Source organism: Colias philodice, chromosome 7 (assembly GCF_061535455.1).
Source record: "Colias philodice isolate Cphi_HAF_F1 chromosome 7, ilColPhil1 Martin Lab GWU primary, whole genome shotgun sequence".
Taxonomy (NCBI): Eukaryota; Metazoa; Arthropoda; class Insecta; order Lepidoptera; family Pieridae; genus Colias; species Colias philodice.
In genome coordinates, this window is record NC_143092.1 from 5,702,043 (window position 1) to 5,721,309 (window position 19,267).

The following is a 19,267-nucleotide window of genomic DNA, read 5'->3' on the forward strand; positions in this document are numbered from 1 at the left end:
TATTATGTACCTATATAGTGACAACTCAATACACAATTAGAAAATATAATAGGTACTTGTTTCCAGTGAAGTATTTCATAACGACGATATTATGTACCCTAACACATAACTTTTGGGTGAGGAGTCATCACCGTAACAAGTGGGGTGATCTATGACATGATAGTCAGACATGCATCAGTGCTTCATCGTGGAAAATTTTAACGTACTTTTCCTTTCGCGTTTTTATTTCATACAATTAAATTCGCATAAGACGTGAGGCTAATGAGCTTTTTGTTTTCGTTACAGGAAATCTTACACATATTCTGAAGTAGATAACCACTCAATGTTTCCAATAAACAAGGGTCACATAAAAATAATCGGAACGTGACGCAAGTTGATAACTTATCCGAAACTAGTACAGTCAGTTCAAAAGTTATCGGATTGACCCCCGCCTGATATTGTTTCCTCGACAGTTTACCGCAGTTTGTTCAACCTGCTTTGTGTTTTCACTGCTTTATTTACAATGGCCGATGCACTAAAAATAATCGCGCAGGAGTCACGTCCGGTTCTCAAACACATCTTTCTATGAATTGCTAAGCGAAGTGGTACACACATGTTGCTAATTCACACATGCATTATACATAATTGCGGCAGCTTATTTGATATTAAATTAAACTAGCGAGCTTGTTTGAAAGTATTACGCATATTTTATTCGACTCAAAGCGAGTAACGATGCACAACACTGACCCGCATGCATGCGTCGTTAAACGAAAGTGAAACTGGTCGTAATCGTGGTTGAACTTCTCTATTTTTGACAGATCCGTGGGCTTGGAACATCTGAACAAAAGGTTATTTACGGTTTTTACACGCCTCTCTTGAACATGCATTATTTAATAATTCACGACTGAGTTTGGTGTGTTTCATTACTGTCAAAACATTTTACAAAACTAGCACAATACAACACCTACGTCCTCGTCGCCTCGACTAAATTGCCATATTATATAATTTGATTTACACACAAAGTTATGCCGTGATATGTAGATATACTTTGCACTATTTGTGATTTAAAGAACTTCATTAGAATATAGTTGATATACCAATGTAGACTGCAATAATTATTATAGAAAAACCTAGTGCATTTCAAGTATAGTTAAAATGTAAACATCAATATGTAATAATCCTATAAATTTAAACCATAATTATTGCAATCGTCGCCATAACTGACGCATCCGCCAAGATAAAGACAACCATATTTAATTTACAACGTGTGTGATAAAGAAAAACATCGCACGATCAAAGGTCAATTACGTATTCGCGCTGTTTTAATTGAATTGTTAGAGATGATCATAATATTGAGGAAGTAAATCTAATGATTCCTCACCAAATCTCTCCTTAGTTTGACTTTTTTTTGCTCTATTGTTTGTCAAAATAAATCTATAGGTAAGGTTATCTCGATTCTTTGAACATTAAATTTTGGGCAGATTTTCGGATTTAAAATTTTTAGGTCTATAAAACCTAAGTACCTACCCATTTGAAATGTCATGTCAAGTGTAATAATTTGCGCTAATTCGCAGTGGGAAAAGTTGAGCGCGTTTTGTAAGCGGATGTGGCACATCTGTTGCCTTGGAGACATAATAATAAGTAATTAGCGAGAAGAATGCCCACGACCCGGGTATGTTCGCATAATGTGTCCCACACAATGTATCCTTAGGGCTGGCATGAATTTTAAATTCGCTGCAAATAATTTGTAGGATATCATCGTTTGTTTGATTTAATATTGTGTTTAATAGAATTAGTACTGTATTTTTGTCTTTTGATATGATTTTCATGAGAAAAATATATAAAAATATATAAGGGTAGGTATTTCAAATTTGATAGATTTGTTTATTTGGTTTAATAAATATTAATACTTAATAAAAAGTCTAATTTCTTAATTAATTCCACAAGCGCGTTCACATCCCTCCATTTCCGTGCACCCCCAACAATGGACGAATAGTGCCCGTAATTGAACAATTGAAGACGCTACTTGACTTAGGTACTGTTACAATATCTTACTCACGACTCACAGGATGTTACCCATATTGTACAGCCTATTTTAAACATTTTATTGCACTTCCTAATTTTAAAATTTAAGTTTATACTTTGTAATTGTTAATTTTTTACCAATGCGATTTGTTATCAATATCAACTGATTGATCTAGACGAGCGATGAAAGGATTGTTAACACAATATTCTTAACGTTATGAACATTATCTTGATTACCAATCTAATTACTTCTATAAATGTGATTTTGATATCTACGTTTGCTTTATAATATTATGTATACAAACAACAGTTTACTCTTCAAACTATTTGAAGAAATGAAATTATGGTATTTTGTGTAATTTGCTGTTATAATACTGATTCAATTCTAGCTATTTAATATTTATGAAATATGAACTACTTATTGCTGTTTAAGTATACAAACTTTTATTTTGATAAATATTTCCTAAATAGATCGCAATATGTAAATAGTTCTAAGGATATCTTATTTTATTTTACATTAAATAATAAATTAATACATATTATGACGAATTAATGTTTTGATTACAAAATTATACAAATAATAATAATAAAGTGTTTAATGAATTATCCTTATATCCGCTAGAGCCAAAATGATATTTTCATATCAAATAACTTCGTTAATATCGCCTTATTAGCATGTTTAATGGGTGGCAAGATAATCATAAGAATAGTAATTATTAAAAGCATAAAATATATATGCATATAAAATAGGTGAAGCGTTTGTTGATGGGCCCATTCGCCTCGCGCGAAGGTCAAGCCATTCGCTCGCACAATACGGCCGCGGCCGCGGCGTCTTTGCTTGACGACCGAACATCTCATCCACGATAAATAAATAAATTATATTTAATTATTATATAATTGGAACGACGCACGCCAACAGACTCCACTAGGTTCGATAGTTAGCTAATAGATAATAATTTTATTATTGAATTTATATTGACATACTATCTTAAATTATAGATTGAGCTTGGGACTGGGAGCTTATGTATATTCATTATTCGTCTCATTTATAAATCACACGGACTTATAAATTTCGTAATTCATAACGAAATAAACAACCATTATTCAAGCTTTGCGAATAAAGGAAATTCTGTCGATTTTTTAAAAAAAAGATTACATATAACAATTTATGTATTACATAATTGTTATATCAGATCCTTATTAGGTACTACAATAGATTTGTACTGAGTTAAATATAATATATAATACATTGGAATTTTAGTAAAATTTTAATAGACGTTAGCATATTTCATGCCATTTATATGCTGTGAAGTGTGTGGTTGCATATAGGTTCAATTCAGGTTTTCGGCTACCAAATTGTTATTATGAATGCAAATGCTTAATTGAAACGAAAACAATTTGAAGGCGCGTGGGCACGTCCGCGTCGGCTGCGTGGTCAATGTTGCTAATCCAGTATTTCAGTAAAGTTGTGAAAACGCCGGGTTGCACAACGCGAGCGTGTTACCTCTTGATGCAACACTTGCAACGATATCCCCGCTACGGGACAACCTTCGATTTCCCTCATTATGACACACTCGCGTTTGCTCGTCAAAACCAATCTCATGACGACCTATGAGAGTATCTTTATTTAACACATTTCAAGTAAAGATGCTGCCCGTGCTAAGCTACATTGAATTACACAAGAGACCTACATTTCGAAATCACAGCGCTGAGAATACTAATGCTTTGCTTTAGAGCCCTGGCCTATACGAAATGTATTTAAATAACAATTAAATATTCATTACGGTTGATTGACGTTAGTGATGGGAACAAACATTTAATTGTATATTAACTGATTCTTAATCCTATGACCACATAATCGAATTGAGTTGACTCAAAAATCTAGAAAGGGAAATGTCATTTAATAATTTATTTATTGACTCAGTAATAGGAAGTGCTTTATATAATAATGTATTTTGCTATATACACTTAAGGTATAATTATGTAGTTAATAAACGCCAACGTTACAAAACCAAATAATAACAGGCAGTTATAAGACTTGTGTTCCGTGATCATAGGCCGAAACCAAGGCTCTCGAAGACAATGCGCCAGCACAGGGACACCGCGGAATCCACATCAGTGAACGTAAATTGTGATTATGTCAGCTGTTCCATAGAGTGTTTCGTAACGACTATCTGAGCATTGTTTTGCACGCACGTGGGATCTTATGTGGTACAGGGAGAAAGTGGCACAGCCGCCGGCAAGGCCGTCTTGTCGCTCTCCGACCTTCGAAGTTAAGTTTCCGGGATGTACGCAACTAAATTATTCTTAAATGCAAACAGCATTGCGATTGCTTTAATGTCATTAGCGTAAGTGTTAGGTAAATGCATGTTAGCTAATGAGAGTTATTTTTTAAAACATTACGAAAAGATTACATTGAACGATAATTTCTGTACATTAACATTATTTTACATTACATGCTTCTAGCGACTATTTGAAATTTTGTGCGTATTGAAGGTTTAGTGCAGTGCATACTTGGACAGGCATCAGTGAATGCTTGTCTATTTTAATCCAGTGTAGCTGCTGCGTTTTGAATAACACATTATCTGCGAGTGCTTACCTATGATGCGACTCGCGTGACAATATATTGTGATTGCAACATCGTGCGCAAGAGTTGCAGTCGCGTGCATCACGCCCGCAACTGTAGCGTAGATCCGCAAATATAATGTCTCCATAACGTCGCATTATCACGACAAAGTAACAAGCACAAATTATATGCTCAAAACTAGGTTTTACATATTCACTAAAATAATAATTGTAGAATGCATGTTGCCTACATAACATTAAGATTTACATTAAATAAAACTAAAACTAGAAATGAAGTTAATTCTTTAACATAATTATCTTGAATTCATATATTTAAGTGCACAAATAAAACTGAACATTTTTGAGGTTGTTGGAAATATTTTAATTTTTAACTATATAGTTCTCAATTGTTTTAATCTTCATTTATGTAGATGAGTTAAAAAAGAAACATCTGACATGTACAAAAAATATTAGATAACATTCCTTGGTTTCAACAGGTAAATTATAATGTACGATAGTCCGTAGCATGGCATATTTGATTGGTTTCATAGAATCGCCACGTGGTTTTCAATTCACAATGTCATATTGATCACTGCACAGCGGGACTGTGTTGAAATATTATACGACATTGCTTTAGATATATGATATTCGAGTCTGGTCTATAAACACATTATAATACTTTGATATTTTTATATTAATGAAACGACATCAAAACTAAGGCTATAATTTGAAAATCCGATTTTTGCTCACTCATTTAATTAGTGATTATCACATCCTACTTTCAATTGAACCGTGTTTTATATGAGACATTTTACCACACACAATGTACTTCTTTATTAGATTCAGACATAATATATTCTTGCCTAATATTTTTAATTAAATGTTTCTGTTGCTCTCGGCCTTGACGTCGGCGCTCGTTTATATAATTACATATTATACAGATACTGCATTTACGATTTATCTATTGTAATAATTTACAGCAAAATGGACTATGTATTTATTATTTATGCCTTTTATTACAACCTTGCGTATTTAACTATGTATATAAAATAATTATTGAAATATTCTTACTTACACCTATCACCTAAGCTTGAAAACAGTAAGACGGTGTGAGTCATTGAAGTGAGGTTACAGAATAATATCATATTTATTTAAAACGGAAATGGTAATTGAAAATGCTGACAGAAACTTATGAAAGTCATTGTCATGAAAACTGAACAGTTTATACGTACATGCACTTTATGATAGTAAATTAACTACAAGATAATCCAATAATGTTGATCAACTAGACAACGTAAGTCGATGTTAACACGATCATTAAAGTTTGTGGCTATTTTATGGCAGTTATCAGCCGTTAATTGCATACATCCTAACGTCTGGTGTACTTAAAGTTTTAAGTATTTAAACGGTTGATGATACGGACGAACATTGAATTTATTTTGGATCGATTAGATTTAGCCCTTTAACATAGGTATTTTTAACCGTCTTCAAAAAAAGGGGGAGGTTATCAATTCGGCCGGTATGTTTTTTTTTGTGTCTTTCAAACGCAAATTATGTATATGTATTTCCTTAAAATTAGTATTTCTTTTCAATTATTCGAATATACAGTTAATTTTAAAGCAAAATTGTAATAACTTGGCTGATCAGTAATTTTCCATGCGCGTCTGGAGGTATCTATTATTATTTGTTAGCAATGTAAACAGCAACGATACGCTCGCTGAATTAATGTCCCCAATTCAATTGAAGTGTTTCATTAGCACAAGTGGCTGCGATTGCTTCGTTGATCGTGCGCAAAACTGAACCCGACTTCCAACTGTCACTTACACATAACAAGAACTGCTTGAAGATATTTTTTTTTTCCTTTACAATTTTATACGATATTAAATCGCCGATTCCTACTCGTCACGGATACATTACCTTATCACCGTACCATTAAATGAAAAACCGTTAAAAATTCGTTTATTTCAATGTAGAACCATCGCGAAATTGTACATGTATTGAAATATTTAATTTATACATAACTTTTATTTGTAAACTTATTTAGTTGGCAGTAATAACGAATATAATTAAAATAAACATCTTGTAAGTTACGAGCCGTAAACACTTGGTTTTACCGTGTGTTAGCGGACATTTAATAACCGGTATTGAGAAAACCTTTCGGGTTATTTTCATTTATTTTATGATTATCTTTAAAATCGTTATAAACATTCGAAAACTACTCACGTATTCATTAAACAAGCATAATGAATAACTACTATAGTTCGGGTCATGTAAAAAGAACGCTGACGGTTAAGCTGCGTATTGGCGATTTATTGGTCTATTTGGTGTTATGAGGTGGTATAAGAATAACAAATATGTAGTTGCGAAGCCACGACTCGAGAGCCTACTTCAACAATAAAATAAGCAGCAAATAACTTTCGTGCTAAACTCGATACATGCCAAAACACACCCCATAACTTTCATCCAGCGTTCTTTTTACATGATTCGCGTTATACCTTTACCTGCCAATGTTGTTAAATTTGAAAGAGCCCTTGTATATTGCATACTATTGAATATAGAAGATATGATATAATTTCTTGGAAGTAATTACATTGTGTGTCAAAGTGAGATTGAAGACATCGTCGTCTGATTTAATTAGGGTACAGCCGGTTGCGTTGGATGACTTGTTTGTTGGTACTCGGGTACCGGGGTCAATTCTGATGAAGTGACGTAACGTTCACAAGTGAATGTTCCCTGGACCTGAGTGCTGCCTGTCAACTGTCTCGCGAGTATCCACAAATCTTAATATAGGAAGATGTTACTCCTAGACCATCTATAAATTCTTTAAAACTTTAACGTAAAATAAATAATTAGGTATAATTTCGTTAAACCAGTTTTGCCATATTTATTAACGTAATGATAAAACAAATCGTTCACTTAGCCAACGGAATGCGGGATCAGTAGGTAATTTCGTACAATTTGATTTTAATGACATTAAAGAAAATAACACGATATTCTTTAGTTAATATGTATTTTCACAAATAATCTAAAGATGTTTTATGATAACAGGTGTTAGATTGTGAACAAAATATTTAGTCAAATTGAAACCCTTTGTTGTTGTTATAATTAATAAAATTGAAGTGAATATTTATCAATAAAGTTCCTTTAAAATTATTTCATTATAAGTGTTACCTAGTGTCAAAGTAGGTCCCAGAGCAATTTCTTAAATAATTATCATGGCTTGTTGAATTTCTATACGAATATATTATGTATACCGTAAGACTATGACATATAATTTCAATCTTCAGCTGTTGCTTTTATGTGTAAATTAAATATGATCTAATTTGTTGAGTACAAAATAACTAATTATCTTAGTTTTCCGGGCGCTAGCTGGCGTAGAGTACGGTTTTACTTTCTTATAGGAAGCTATCGCTTTCATCCGAGACCGGTTCGCTGCCTACTAGATGCTTATTAATTTTATTCAACCTACAGGATACGTTTAAATTAAAAGTTTAAATGCTTGGGATGATTTACTAATGGGGTCAGCACATTTTTGGAGGACTTCTATTGTCTTGCTTATTTAGCATTTATCGAGAAGTATATTATTATACCTACTTATATTTATTTATGATCAATTTACACATTGTATGCGTGTAATAACCTCCAATACATGATACATACTATAAAAATGCAATGCCTTTAATTAAAACATTTTTTTTATTTCAGGTGAGACCCGATTACATGGTCGATGATGGAGTAACGAACTCTGTAAGTTGAACTGTTAACTCAATCATTTTCGTAAAAATGATGACCTAAACTTTTCGAGCATGCTTGCTCTTAAATTTTTAATGTTTTGAAGAAATCCGTTATATCGTGTCGCTTCGCAGTCATCGCATCGTTTACGAATTTTAATAGTACCTAATTAGATATAAAATAATTTCACACTATACATATTACAAGATATTAAATCTAATCATATTTGCTAGGAGTCTAGTATAAAAATAGCCAAAAGCTATCTAGTAACCTTGTAACTAACATTGACCTTGCAATGTCGATGCACTTGCAACTAAACAGTGTCTATTTGCTGGCGGTCGAGGTTTTTATTGAAATTATTACTCGTCAAGTATTTAACCAACATAAAGGAGAATGGGCAAATTGGGCCTGAAACTTGGGCTAAGACCAATACACACGAAATATTGTTTTTGTGAAAGATCATTACACATACCTTACGAAAAAAATAAAATAAAAAATAAATCAACCGGGTTCTTGTACAGTCAAGGCAAAAAGTTTTATTTATTTGGCTATTATTTTGCGCACAATAACGGTGTTTTTAATTAGAGTGAAGTAAATATAAATCTAAATGTCACTGGAGTGACTGAGTTTAACCACAAAAAACGTCTAACTACGTTGAATTATAATAAACACGGTATAGGTAGTACCTGCTACAAAACATAATATTAGTGTATTTCGGTTATTAGAAGGCTTAAGATTAGTACGTATTTGTAAGTGAAAGTGAATTGGAGTAACATAAACATTAAACATATTGTCATTGTCTTATAAAAGTTATTTATTGCAAAAAATATTATACACAAAGAAATAAAACTTGATGTGACTGTACAAAAACCCGGTTGATTATTTTTTTATATATATTTTTCCCGTTATGTATGTGTTATGATCTATTATAAAAACAATATCTCATGTGTATTGGTCCAACTCAAGGGTTCAGGCCCAACTTCCATAGTAAAATGCCCATTCTCCTTTGTTTCAAGATATAATTGTGTACGTACTCGTCCTCAGCCATTTCGCTATCTCTCACTGTTGACATTCAACTCGGCTTAAAAACAATTAGACTATGTTCATTACGCTTTAAAAGGGTTTTGATAACTTTCTTAAATGGGCAGTGAAAATTTGCTTGTACTTGACCGTCAACACAATAGGAGCTAACAACATGTTGGGCATAGAAAATGTTTTTCCATTGTTCACTGTTATTTTTGTATTAGTCATATTCTACAAATCGCGGGGAAAGTTTTGCCCGATGTGACGCAACAATAAAAATTGCGCGGACAAAGGAATTGCTGCAACGAGATATGATTGACGTAAGGTCCCTAATGATCGACACTAATGACTTGTTCTATTCAAACATTTTTAACATACATATTTCGACTCGTGTTAAACATTATCATAACTATAACCATAGTTGACTGTTAACATAGTTGTCGTGAGCGACGTTGTTTACTCGTCCTGTTCTGCAAATCGACATCGAGGCAGCTTTCTGTTGTTGCATCTATAAATAAGGAGGTGCTAAAAGCGGCCCGACCAGGGGACTACTTCCTCTGCTTTGAACGGCCGAGGGGTAAACATGCTCGACTTGTACGGAGCCCTTTGTTGACACTCGCTTTACGGCTCCACCTCGCTTCGAAGTTTATAGCGCTCGCAATAAACACGCCACACTGGCCCGCCATAACCCGCGTTCGTCCATCTTTAATCGAGCTCAAACGTCTTAAGGTGCGTATAAATTAAGCGCGGCAGCCGCGCGAGCCAATGTTCGACCAGAGTTGACGTTCATTTGCTGCGCGAGCCAATATGTAGATATATTTTAAGTTGAACGTAGTTGCCGCGCGCGGCAGGCGATCCATCACGAACATCTCTTCTGTAGGACGCCAAAAGTGTAGTCATTTTCTTTTTCAAGTAAGGAATAGGTATATCCATTTTCTTACTGATTTCTACCCACACATCATACCTCAGCGATTTATTGTGGTATTGGGAGGATTTGCTGTTCCACAAAAATTCATTAGCGCCATACAATTGTATTAGTAAACGGCACTTTTCGTTGTCCATTTTTACGTATACGCCGCGCGAGCCGAATCACCAAAACTACAAACCGTCCACACGGCGCGCGAGCGAACGCCTGAAGCTCCTTTGATGCGGTCTCAAAAACCGACAGTGAGCGGATCGCCCCGCGGCACGTTCGAGCGCGGCAATGTTCGCGTCGCCGCGCGCGGCGATCCCGTCTACATAGTGCGCGGCCGCCGCGCGCGCCTATGTTCGATGGTTTGCCGCGCTTAGTTTATACGCGGCTTTAGTCATCATGTAGTTGCAGCGCTCCGATGAAAGATGTAAATATTATTTCTCGACTGCGCTTTACAATATGTACCTACGTGTCATGTCCCAACGCTGTTGTTGTTTTATAACACGTTTCACGAAGTCGACTAGTTCAACAATGTGAGATTGTGGTTATAAGTTTAACTGCCGCGTGTCAATATCGTGCCATTGTTTATGTCAACGAACTCATATGTGCATTAGATGTGGTCGTTAATAACGTAATGTAATAGTCGTTAACAGACAACGATTCAACGATTCTCGAAACATCGGCTTCTACTACGTGATTTCCTGTACGGCTAGCGTCTCTGTGAAAATTCTAAATTCAATATGTCGTATTGTTTCGAATAATAACCAGAAACAATCGTTCTGTGGGTATTCAAATAAAGGTGAACGAGTGATGGAATTTTTACCATAGGCGGCGCGTTCTTGCATCGCAATCAGAGTCGGCGGCCAATCTGCATGCGAGGTGGCCGGTGCGCGTCCGGTCTTACTCACCCACCAGTCGCGCGAAGTCACGCTTAACATATAGCCGATAGGCATGCGTGATGCGATATGTGTGTAGGATCACTAGCATCCTGAAATATCATTTCATTAGTCATCAACATACTTTAATAATTATCACAGCCCACATGCGTGGTTATCTCATAATTCCTACATCCCAAAAAAGCAATTGTCTCGTTGAATATATTCGTATATGTTTCAATTCTAATTCTATCTTCTCCCCAACTGCACTAATCAACAAGTGTTCGTTCCAATTACGTTACCATCGGATTCCTAGTCTTTGCGGGAGAGCATAAACCGTACAAATTGACATTCTTTAGCTATTAATGGATTATGGAATGTATGGCAATTATTACATTTATATGTGCTCGTAATGTTATCTTTTGTAATAATGAGACCGGTTGTGGTAAATGCGTCATTTATATAACGACACACAGTTAAAACAGACAGCAGTCAGTTGTAACGCTCTGTCACAGACTGATTCATAGCTCTTTGTTTATGATTTCAAAATACTCCATTTAATGCTTTCAAAGAAAGCCTTATTAATCTCGTTGTTTATGTATCTCCAATAAAGATATCAATATTTATTGAACTATACATAGTAATACGTAAACAATGTACGAATGCAAAATAGCGTCGTAAAGTTTAACAATAGAAAAACAATGTATGAGACATCCGCGCAAGTATTAACCGCGACTCGCGACACCAACCTCCCTTATATGCAAATCTAAACAAACAAAGAGAACGTTTTTATATAAGACAAAAGGGGCGAGGCGTAAGATTGAAAGGTTAATGACTATATTGCCATTATTGGAGGCTGTTTGTGAGACTTACGAGGGGACACAGGATCTCTGCGCTGGTTATTTTCGCGCAATCATTCAATAAACGTGATGGTAGCAATCGACAAGACCCTCGTCTTGGCTCTTGGAGAAATGGGCCAATTTGGATAGCCCGTCAAACTTATTTGATCATAACCAAATGAATAATCCTGTTTATCATAGGATATTACAAAAAAATATATTGATATTATTTTCATATGTTTTACTTTTCTAATAAATTAATTAAATAATGCATGTATGTACAAGAAAAAGAACAACGATGAACGATTCAACAATTGATTCTCCCTTGATTTAAGCTCTGTCCCGAGAAAGGACCCACCTATATGACGCATGTGTCGCAAATCCCACGCGAAGTCTAGTTTAATGTTAAACTTTGTTGATAATTTAACTTTAAAGTGTTCAGATTAGCAGAAGTCTAGACATTAAATCCATCTCTGATAAAAACAAAAAAGTTATTGCGACGACCGAGCGTTTTATATCGTTAAAAGTTCATTTAAATATAGAACGCATTTGATTAAAACCAATTAACGTTCAATTAAGCTACGAGTGGTCCCTTGTTTGGTTGTCGCTATATCAATTGTCACGAGACTGTCTTCGAATCGAGTTCATGTTATTTGTATTATGTTGCAGGAAATAATAGACGTATCCATAATGAAAACGTCTCCAAGATAATAAAATATGATATTATCGTTATAGCAATATTATAGTTTAACAACATTTATAGTTAGATAATGTGATACGATAACTTTTGCGTTTGTTTTAAATGTATACAGATTACAGATGTAAAATGTTTAGTCTAGTCTTTGTTATAAACTGGGTTAGTTTTAAATCTTTTCGCGGTCGTGATTTGAATTGTTAAAATTCGATCTTTGTACCGTTTAACATTTGCTGAAAACCGGTAACCTGAATTTGTCTCTTTGTTGCGGTGCCGTTGCCCTCTTAGGTTATCTGAAAACAGAATATATTTAGCAGGACCTCGCATGTACACTCGCAAGAATCGGCGAGGTGTAAATTTTACTCATTGCTAAAGTAAATACACATGCTGTCATGAGTGTTTTCAGTCGGGTCGATAACCACACAAAAATAACTCTATTTCGAGCTTAACTATAAAAAAAAATTAACAGAATATTATTCATGAATAATATCTTTTTAGTGATAGATACATATTCAATAAAAACATTTGGGTAACCTTCTTTAACGCATTTCTATACGAAGCGCGGTGCCATTTTTATAAGTTGGCCGGTAAATTTTATAATTATTATATAAAATCCTGTTTGTGTTATCCTCATTTGGTTTTTAAGCTGATTTGCCGGTTTTCGTAATGTTGACATTATCATATGTTTGAGATCATCGTGTATTCCACAGTTGTAGAGGATTTAGATCGCCTTACATTATTACATAACGTATGAATTAGGCGCATACTAATAAATAGTATGTACTTATGTACAGGTTGCAATTGCACTTACGCTGTTTCCTTACGATCTAATCTTTGATGCGTTGTATAATTTGGACTTATCTGATTAAAAACGTTGATAAAAATTGTGTCTTTATGAATACACAAGTATTATCTGAAAAGTCAATGGCCTTTCTACAAATCGCTTGAATCACGATGAAGTAAGTCATTTTAGTTTTAGTGATCCCTAAATGGTATTCTAATCATTGGTCGACATACGTCGTGATAATTTAGTTTCCTGTTCGGGCACATTGGAGTGTGTGGTTTATGCAACGTGTTGCTAACAAAGAGAAGAACAAACAAGTGCTGTGGCCGCGTGTCCGCTCGGTTGACACAATCGCACGCTAATAGACACAGCACACACATGAGATGATACATCGCCCGTGCTCACTTTGGAATTTTCTTGCTATACTTGGAAATGCTTTAGACCGTGTTTGCTAAACGGAGGCATATATACTGGTGGCTTGTGTAAACTGGTGGCGTGACGTTTCTCTAATTGTTACATGCTAATGTAAATTGTGTATAATAGCGTCTGATTGCCCTCGGTGTAGTTGCGGCCGTTTGAAATCGACAGTGATTACAATTTTCCCTACAGCTCAGTCGGCGCAACGTCCGATGGAAAGCGCTTAGCCAATGTTTCGCTCTGATAACTCTAATTACACTTCGGTCACCGTTTTCCATCGACACTTGGTGACCGGAGTTGTAACCCTTGAGCTTTTCACTACCAAGTTTTGAGATGGAACAACGCCGTTCATTCGTTGGTCACACTTTCGCCTTCTAGCGTTTAAAATCACTATTATAATGTATTTTGTAATTTTCACTTCGATTTGTAATATTAGAATTAATTATTTTATTTCAACACAAGTTAAAGATGTTACGATGTGAATGGCATCCTCCGCTCCATAGGTATATCCAACATAATATATAAGCTAGTGCAAAGGTTCCCTGGAATTTGCCGGCTCATCGCTTATTGAAAATTCTTAGCAATAGATCTTTCTCATTGGTGAAACTAGAAACACAGAAAGTCACAATAGGCACTCGCATACCCTTAATGCTCTGGCACAATTGTTTGCCTTGCGCTTTATGCTTATAGTAGACATTTTACTCAAGTTACTTGAGTAAACAAATGACGAACCGACCTATGCACGTCTTTGTCTATTGTCTTATCTTTAATACAATTGTTCAAAACAAGCGTCCTAAAGGTTATGTAAAATAAGTTTGGAATTATTGCCTATACAACAAATGCCAAAACAGCGGAGAATTTAAACAAGTTTATTCCTCGGTCGGTATACATTATTTCTGATTTTGCGGCGTATATCATAAGACATAATAATGGGTCTGTTGTATTCTAAAACACAAGTGTTTTTGTATTTATGAGCTCCGACCAAAGCATAGGCGAATAGAATATACAATGATGTGTCATTCACATCGATTGAGGCCGCATACAAGATGCGGAGATACATTAACTATTAATGTAACTACCATGGAGCTAGACGACCTTAGTTATAGCTGTTAATCTCTCAGTTTGGATAACAATATTGTGAATAATGATATATAAACAATGCCCTTTTAGAATCTACCCTATGTTGATTGCATAGCTGTAGGTACATATATATAATTTGATGTAGAATATCTTTATTGCTGTATGATGGTAAAATAATAATAATACTATACGATATTTATTTTAATATATAAAACGCCTAATAAAAGTTTAGCCGCTTAACCCTTTGTAATAAATACCAGACATTGCCAGAAATAACTATCACAAGCAATCATGTAATCAATGAATGCTGTTCAAATGACGACCATTTCTCTAATATACTGTCGCGATAACAATTACTCCTCATTGCGGCAACGGAACGACGTTTACTGAACAATAGTATACAATCACAGCGACTATACTACTATACCCGTGCCTCTTATATTGTTATGGTGATGTCTCGTAGCTAAGTTCGACGATCCTAAGAAACAAAAGGCGACCAAACGAACATTTGCATTTTTAAACTCCGCTGGAATAAGAAACAGCTAACATTGAAAGCGTCCATTTTTAAACAAAATAAATAATTCACGGCAGGAGACCGGACGGATACAATCTGGTTGTAGCCATTAAAATTCGGTTCACCCCGGGGTTGTAATGTGCCAGTTAAGGTTTAGTTAATTGGGAATATTAACAATTTTAACTTAAAGCCATCGCCAAAATAGCAGGTAGATGAAGGCAGTGCCAAGGGATCTTTTTTTGTTCACTAGCAGGTATAGAACCCTTCGCAACCAGATTGAATAAGTTTTTTTGTTTAGCAAAAAAATTTTAAACCGTACTTTAGAAAAACTTGTGCCATATATTTTGTTGTTTAGTTATCTCTCTATAAATATTGCTTCAAATTTCATTTTATTTTTTGCCCATTTGAGTGATATTTAAAGGTTATTTTCAATTACTGTTTAAATATATCAGTATTCGGTAACACCCAATTTCTTATCCATGTGACGGTTTTAAATAAAGCTATTGTTTTCTTTTTTTCAGAACCAATCTCGACCAGTGCAGACGATGACTGGGGCGCTAAACAGTGCGCTCGGCCCCGTTGGTGCGACCACGGTCACCACCAGTGTCACATGGGACCAACACGCCGTGTTGACACGCGCAGCATCCGTTCCTGCACAGAGAGCTCTCGCAGGGATCCTGAACAGCCTAGGCCATCGACGACTCGAACGTACGACCAGCGACCCGGCCCCACCACCGCCAGCCACCAGCAGATACAAGACCGAACTTTGCAGACCTTTTGAGGAAGCTGGCGTATGCAAATATGGAGACAAGTGTCAATTCGCTCATGGCGTCCGTGAGCTTCGCAATCTTCAACGCCACCCAAAATACAAGACAGAATTGTGCCGCACTTTCCACTCGGTCGGTTTCTGTCCATATGGACCACGTTGTCACTTTGTCCACAACGCAGAAGAGGCGAGACGCCGTGAGCCCTCATCCCCCGGTGGTTCATTAGCGTCCTTGTCATCCGGTGGTTCTCTAGCTTCTTACATGAGCGATGGTTCCCGTTCGCCGCGATCCCCACACTCCCCGTTGACCCCGCAATCTCCGTTGACTCCTCAATCGCCTCAAGCGATGTCACCGCCCGCGCATGCGTCAGCCTTTGCGTTCCGTCCCACGCAATCGCCAGACCCAGAAGAGGAAAGGCTGCCTGTGTTCAACCGCCTGTCATCAGCGTTTGGCGATCTTGTGATCGCTTAGGTGCGAACTGCCTAGTCCTAAGTTAACGAATCGAGCGTAGCGTATAAGGATCGTCCGTCACCTTAGTGCCTACTCGACGTCTTCCAGCCAGCGCCCGAGCCGTCCCGCTCGTCGCGCCTCGCGCCCGCACACCCGCTCAACGAATGATCTCCAGTCTACTGATGTCCTTAGTACATTTCCCTGTAATATTTTAAAGATAAAAGTGTTACTGGCGTCTCGAAAGTTTGCGGTGTGAATATAGTGGTATTCATCTTTTTAAGTTATCGGCACGCACTTGTAAATGGCACCTTATAATATTAGATATTTATTGCGTAGCTCGCGGAAGTCTTCCCGATGCGATCCTCCGCCGAGCGGTGGTCTCTGTAAAGTTAGTTTATAGTTACATTATTATTATTTATTTCGTAAACTGCCTATCCGCGCTCGGTACCGTACCGCGAGAAGGCGCTCGTGATCTATTTTTAAGGATTAAGATAATAATTTATTATTTATTTCGAGTCTCTTAACTATAATTATTGTATTTGTAGCTAGCAGCTGCGATGCCGCACCGCTTACGGACGAGGTACGCGTCGACGGGACGTGGCTCGTTTCAGTTCATGAGTCGATCGCTTCCACTTTTGGTACCTCAATTTAATTGTTTTGCCACAAAATTATCCGAGTGGAAATGACCGACTACCTAGACTTTACGGGTTTATTCTCAGAGATATTGCGCTATTGTTTACCTAGTTTATATTCGCGAACCTGAACATGATTACAAGATTGCGACTAACGAATGCCGCTAGCCATATCAATCATCTGTAGCTCATTTAAGAGCTATCGCAGCGATCCTGCCGCGCGCCGCCTCCAGCGGCTCGTCTGCGAGGATTTTTCTTTTTTTCGTCGAGCGAGGGCGAGCAGCGAACGCAAACCAGTTTCTCAGTTTTGGTGGTTATTTTTTTCATCCATACTCGAGCCCCTCGCTCGATGCTATCGTGTTCGGACGCAAATAAAAATCGGAGAATACACCCGTCAATGTCTCTTTGCTCTGTACCGACGTACTTGTATTATAAAATGATCGAAGACAATAGTGTAAGAAGCCAGTTGATACAAATGGCGAGCGGTTGCAGGGTGCGTGGAGGCGGCCTCTCCCCTCGCGCTTCCAAGCCGTCGCCCGCGCACCGCGCACACAATGAGTGCCTTTTACTTTATAACAGAAATAAATCGATTATAATATTTAATTTTTAGTTTATCGAAATAGATGGATTGTTTATTTATTGTCTCTTTTGAATATAATATTCAAATTGGCACAGTTATTATTTTGTACTTTTTGACAGAACTAAGTGATTAGTTTCGAAGTAGAATAGTTTTTTTCTTTGAATTTAAAGTGTGATATTTTATAATATTTATATAACAAAGTTTAAAGATTTAATTAAGGGACCAATTAAGTGATTAGGAGAAATTCTGATATGAACAGACGACATGTTATTCTTACATACAAAGGAATTGTATCCTCGCGCCACATATTGATACTATTTTTGTACTCTCATATATTAACGTATAATAAAATAGCATTTTTCCTATTCTTGGTTTTGTATTATTTATAACTGACGATGATAGAACTGAGGCGGTAGTGTTGTTGTTTTGTTAACCAGTATATTTGATTATACAATATTTTCAGTTTTTCTCCGTGTCATTCAAGTCGATGCATGCTGACCACTAAAAGATAATAATTTTGTACCTAATATTAAGTATTTAGTTTTAAGCGTTTTCATGAAGTTCGCGAATATTATTTATTATCAGTTCATTACGAATTATAAACCATTAAAGTTGATTTATTTAATTTCTTTTGTATTTAAACGGACATTTGAATATAAGTATGATTACTTTGTAACTTAATGTTAGTAATATTATCATGAGTCATTTAATATAACAGGCATTAGTTTAAAACTCTAGTACCTATGTCACTTATAATTAAGTATTTAATTTTTTAATTTAATTTTCATTATAAGTTAATCTTCCAAAAAATGACTTTTATCTCTTACGGACAAAACAAATTAAGGCTAAAGCTTGTTTATGACATTTTCTTGTAAGTTTCCCTTATTTTCCATCTGCATTTTTATTGAATTATAGTCAAAATATGTTAAATTTTTTTATTTTTGTTTTCTTGTCCTCCCAGTTCCATATCCTGCAATCCTATAACATTCTTAAGTGTAAGAAATATAAGTCGAAATATGTAGTGGTTGTGAAAGAGCTTGTAACAAACAATCGAACCCGGAACCAAAGTCACACAATAGTTTGCAACGTTTTTTGCTACATTCATTACGTAAGTTGGGCATGAGACGAAGCGTTGGCGAACCAGCTTGATGCTTTGTGAATTGCTTCCATACAGATATATTATATTATCTAAAGCTATATTATATGAAGATGAAAGTAATGTTTCGATTAAATTTAATGAAAACTATTTATTTTAGTTGCTAATGAAACAATACTGTTCTGTGATGCATATAGACTTTTATATTTAGACAATGATAGTGAGACGTCAAATTCATCATATTAAATGTAAATAATATATTCTTTGTGATATTCTTAGATATCCCATAAAGAATATGAAAT

At 35.8% G+C, this 19,267-nt stretch overlaps 1 protein-coding gene across 2 annotated transcripts in view; it reads left to right on the plus strand.

Moving 5' to 3' along the window:
- Tis11 (Tis11 zinc finger protein) overlaps window positions 1-18,805 on the plus strand; it is a 34,305-nt gene extending 15,500 nt beyond the window's left edge. The window contains exons 2-3 of one of the 2 annotated variants that reach the window (XM_089697322.1): window positions 8,275-8,316; window positions 15,962-18,805. In XM_089697322.1, the coding sequence (XP_089553448.1) occupies window positions 8,275-8,316; window positions 15,962-16,678 (759 nt within the window). In that variant the 3' untranslated portion in view covers window positions 16,679-18,805. The remainder of the gene's footprint in view (window positions 1-8,274; window positions 8,317-15,961) is intronic. The other variant, XM_089697323.1, reaches the window with a different exon arrangement.
- The last annotated feature ends 462 nt before the right edge of the window (window positions 18,806-19,267 follow it).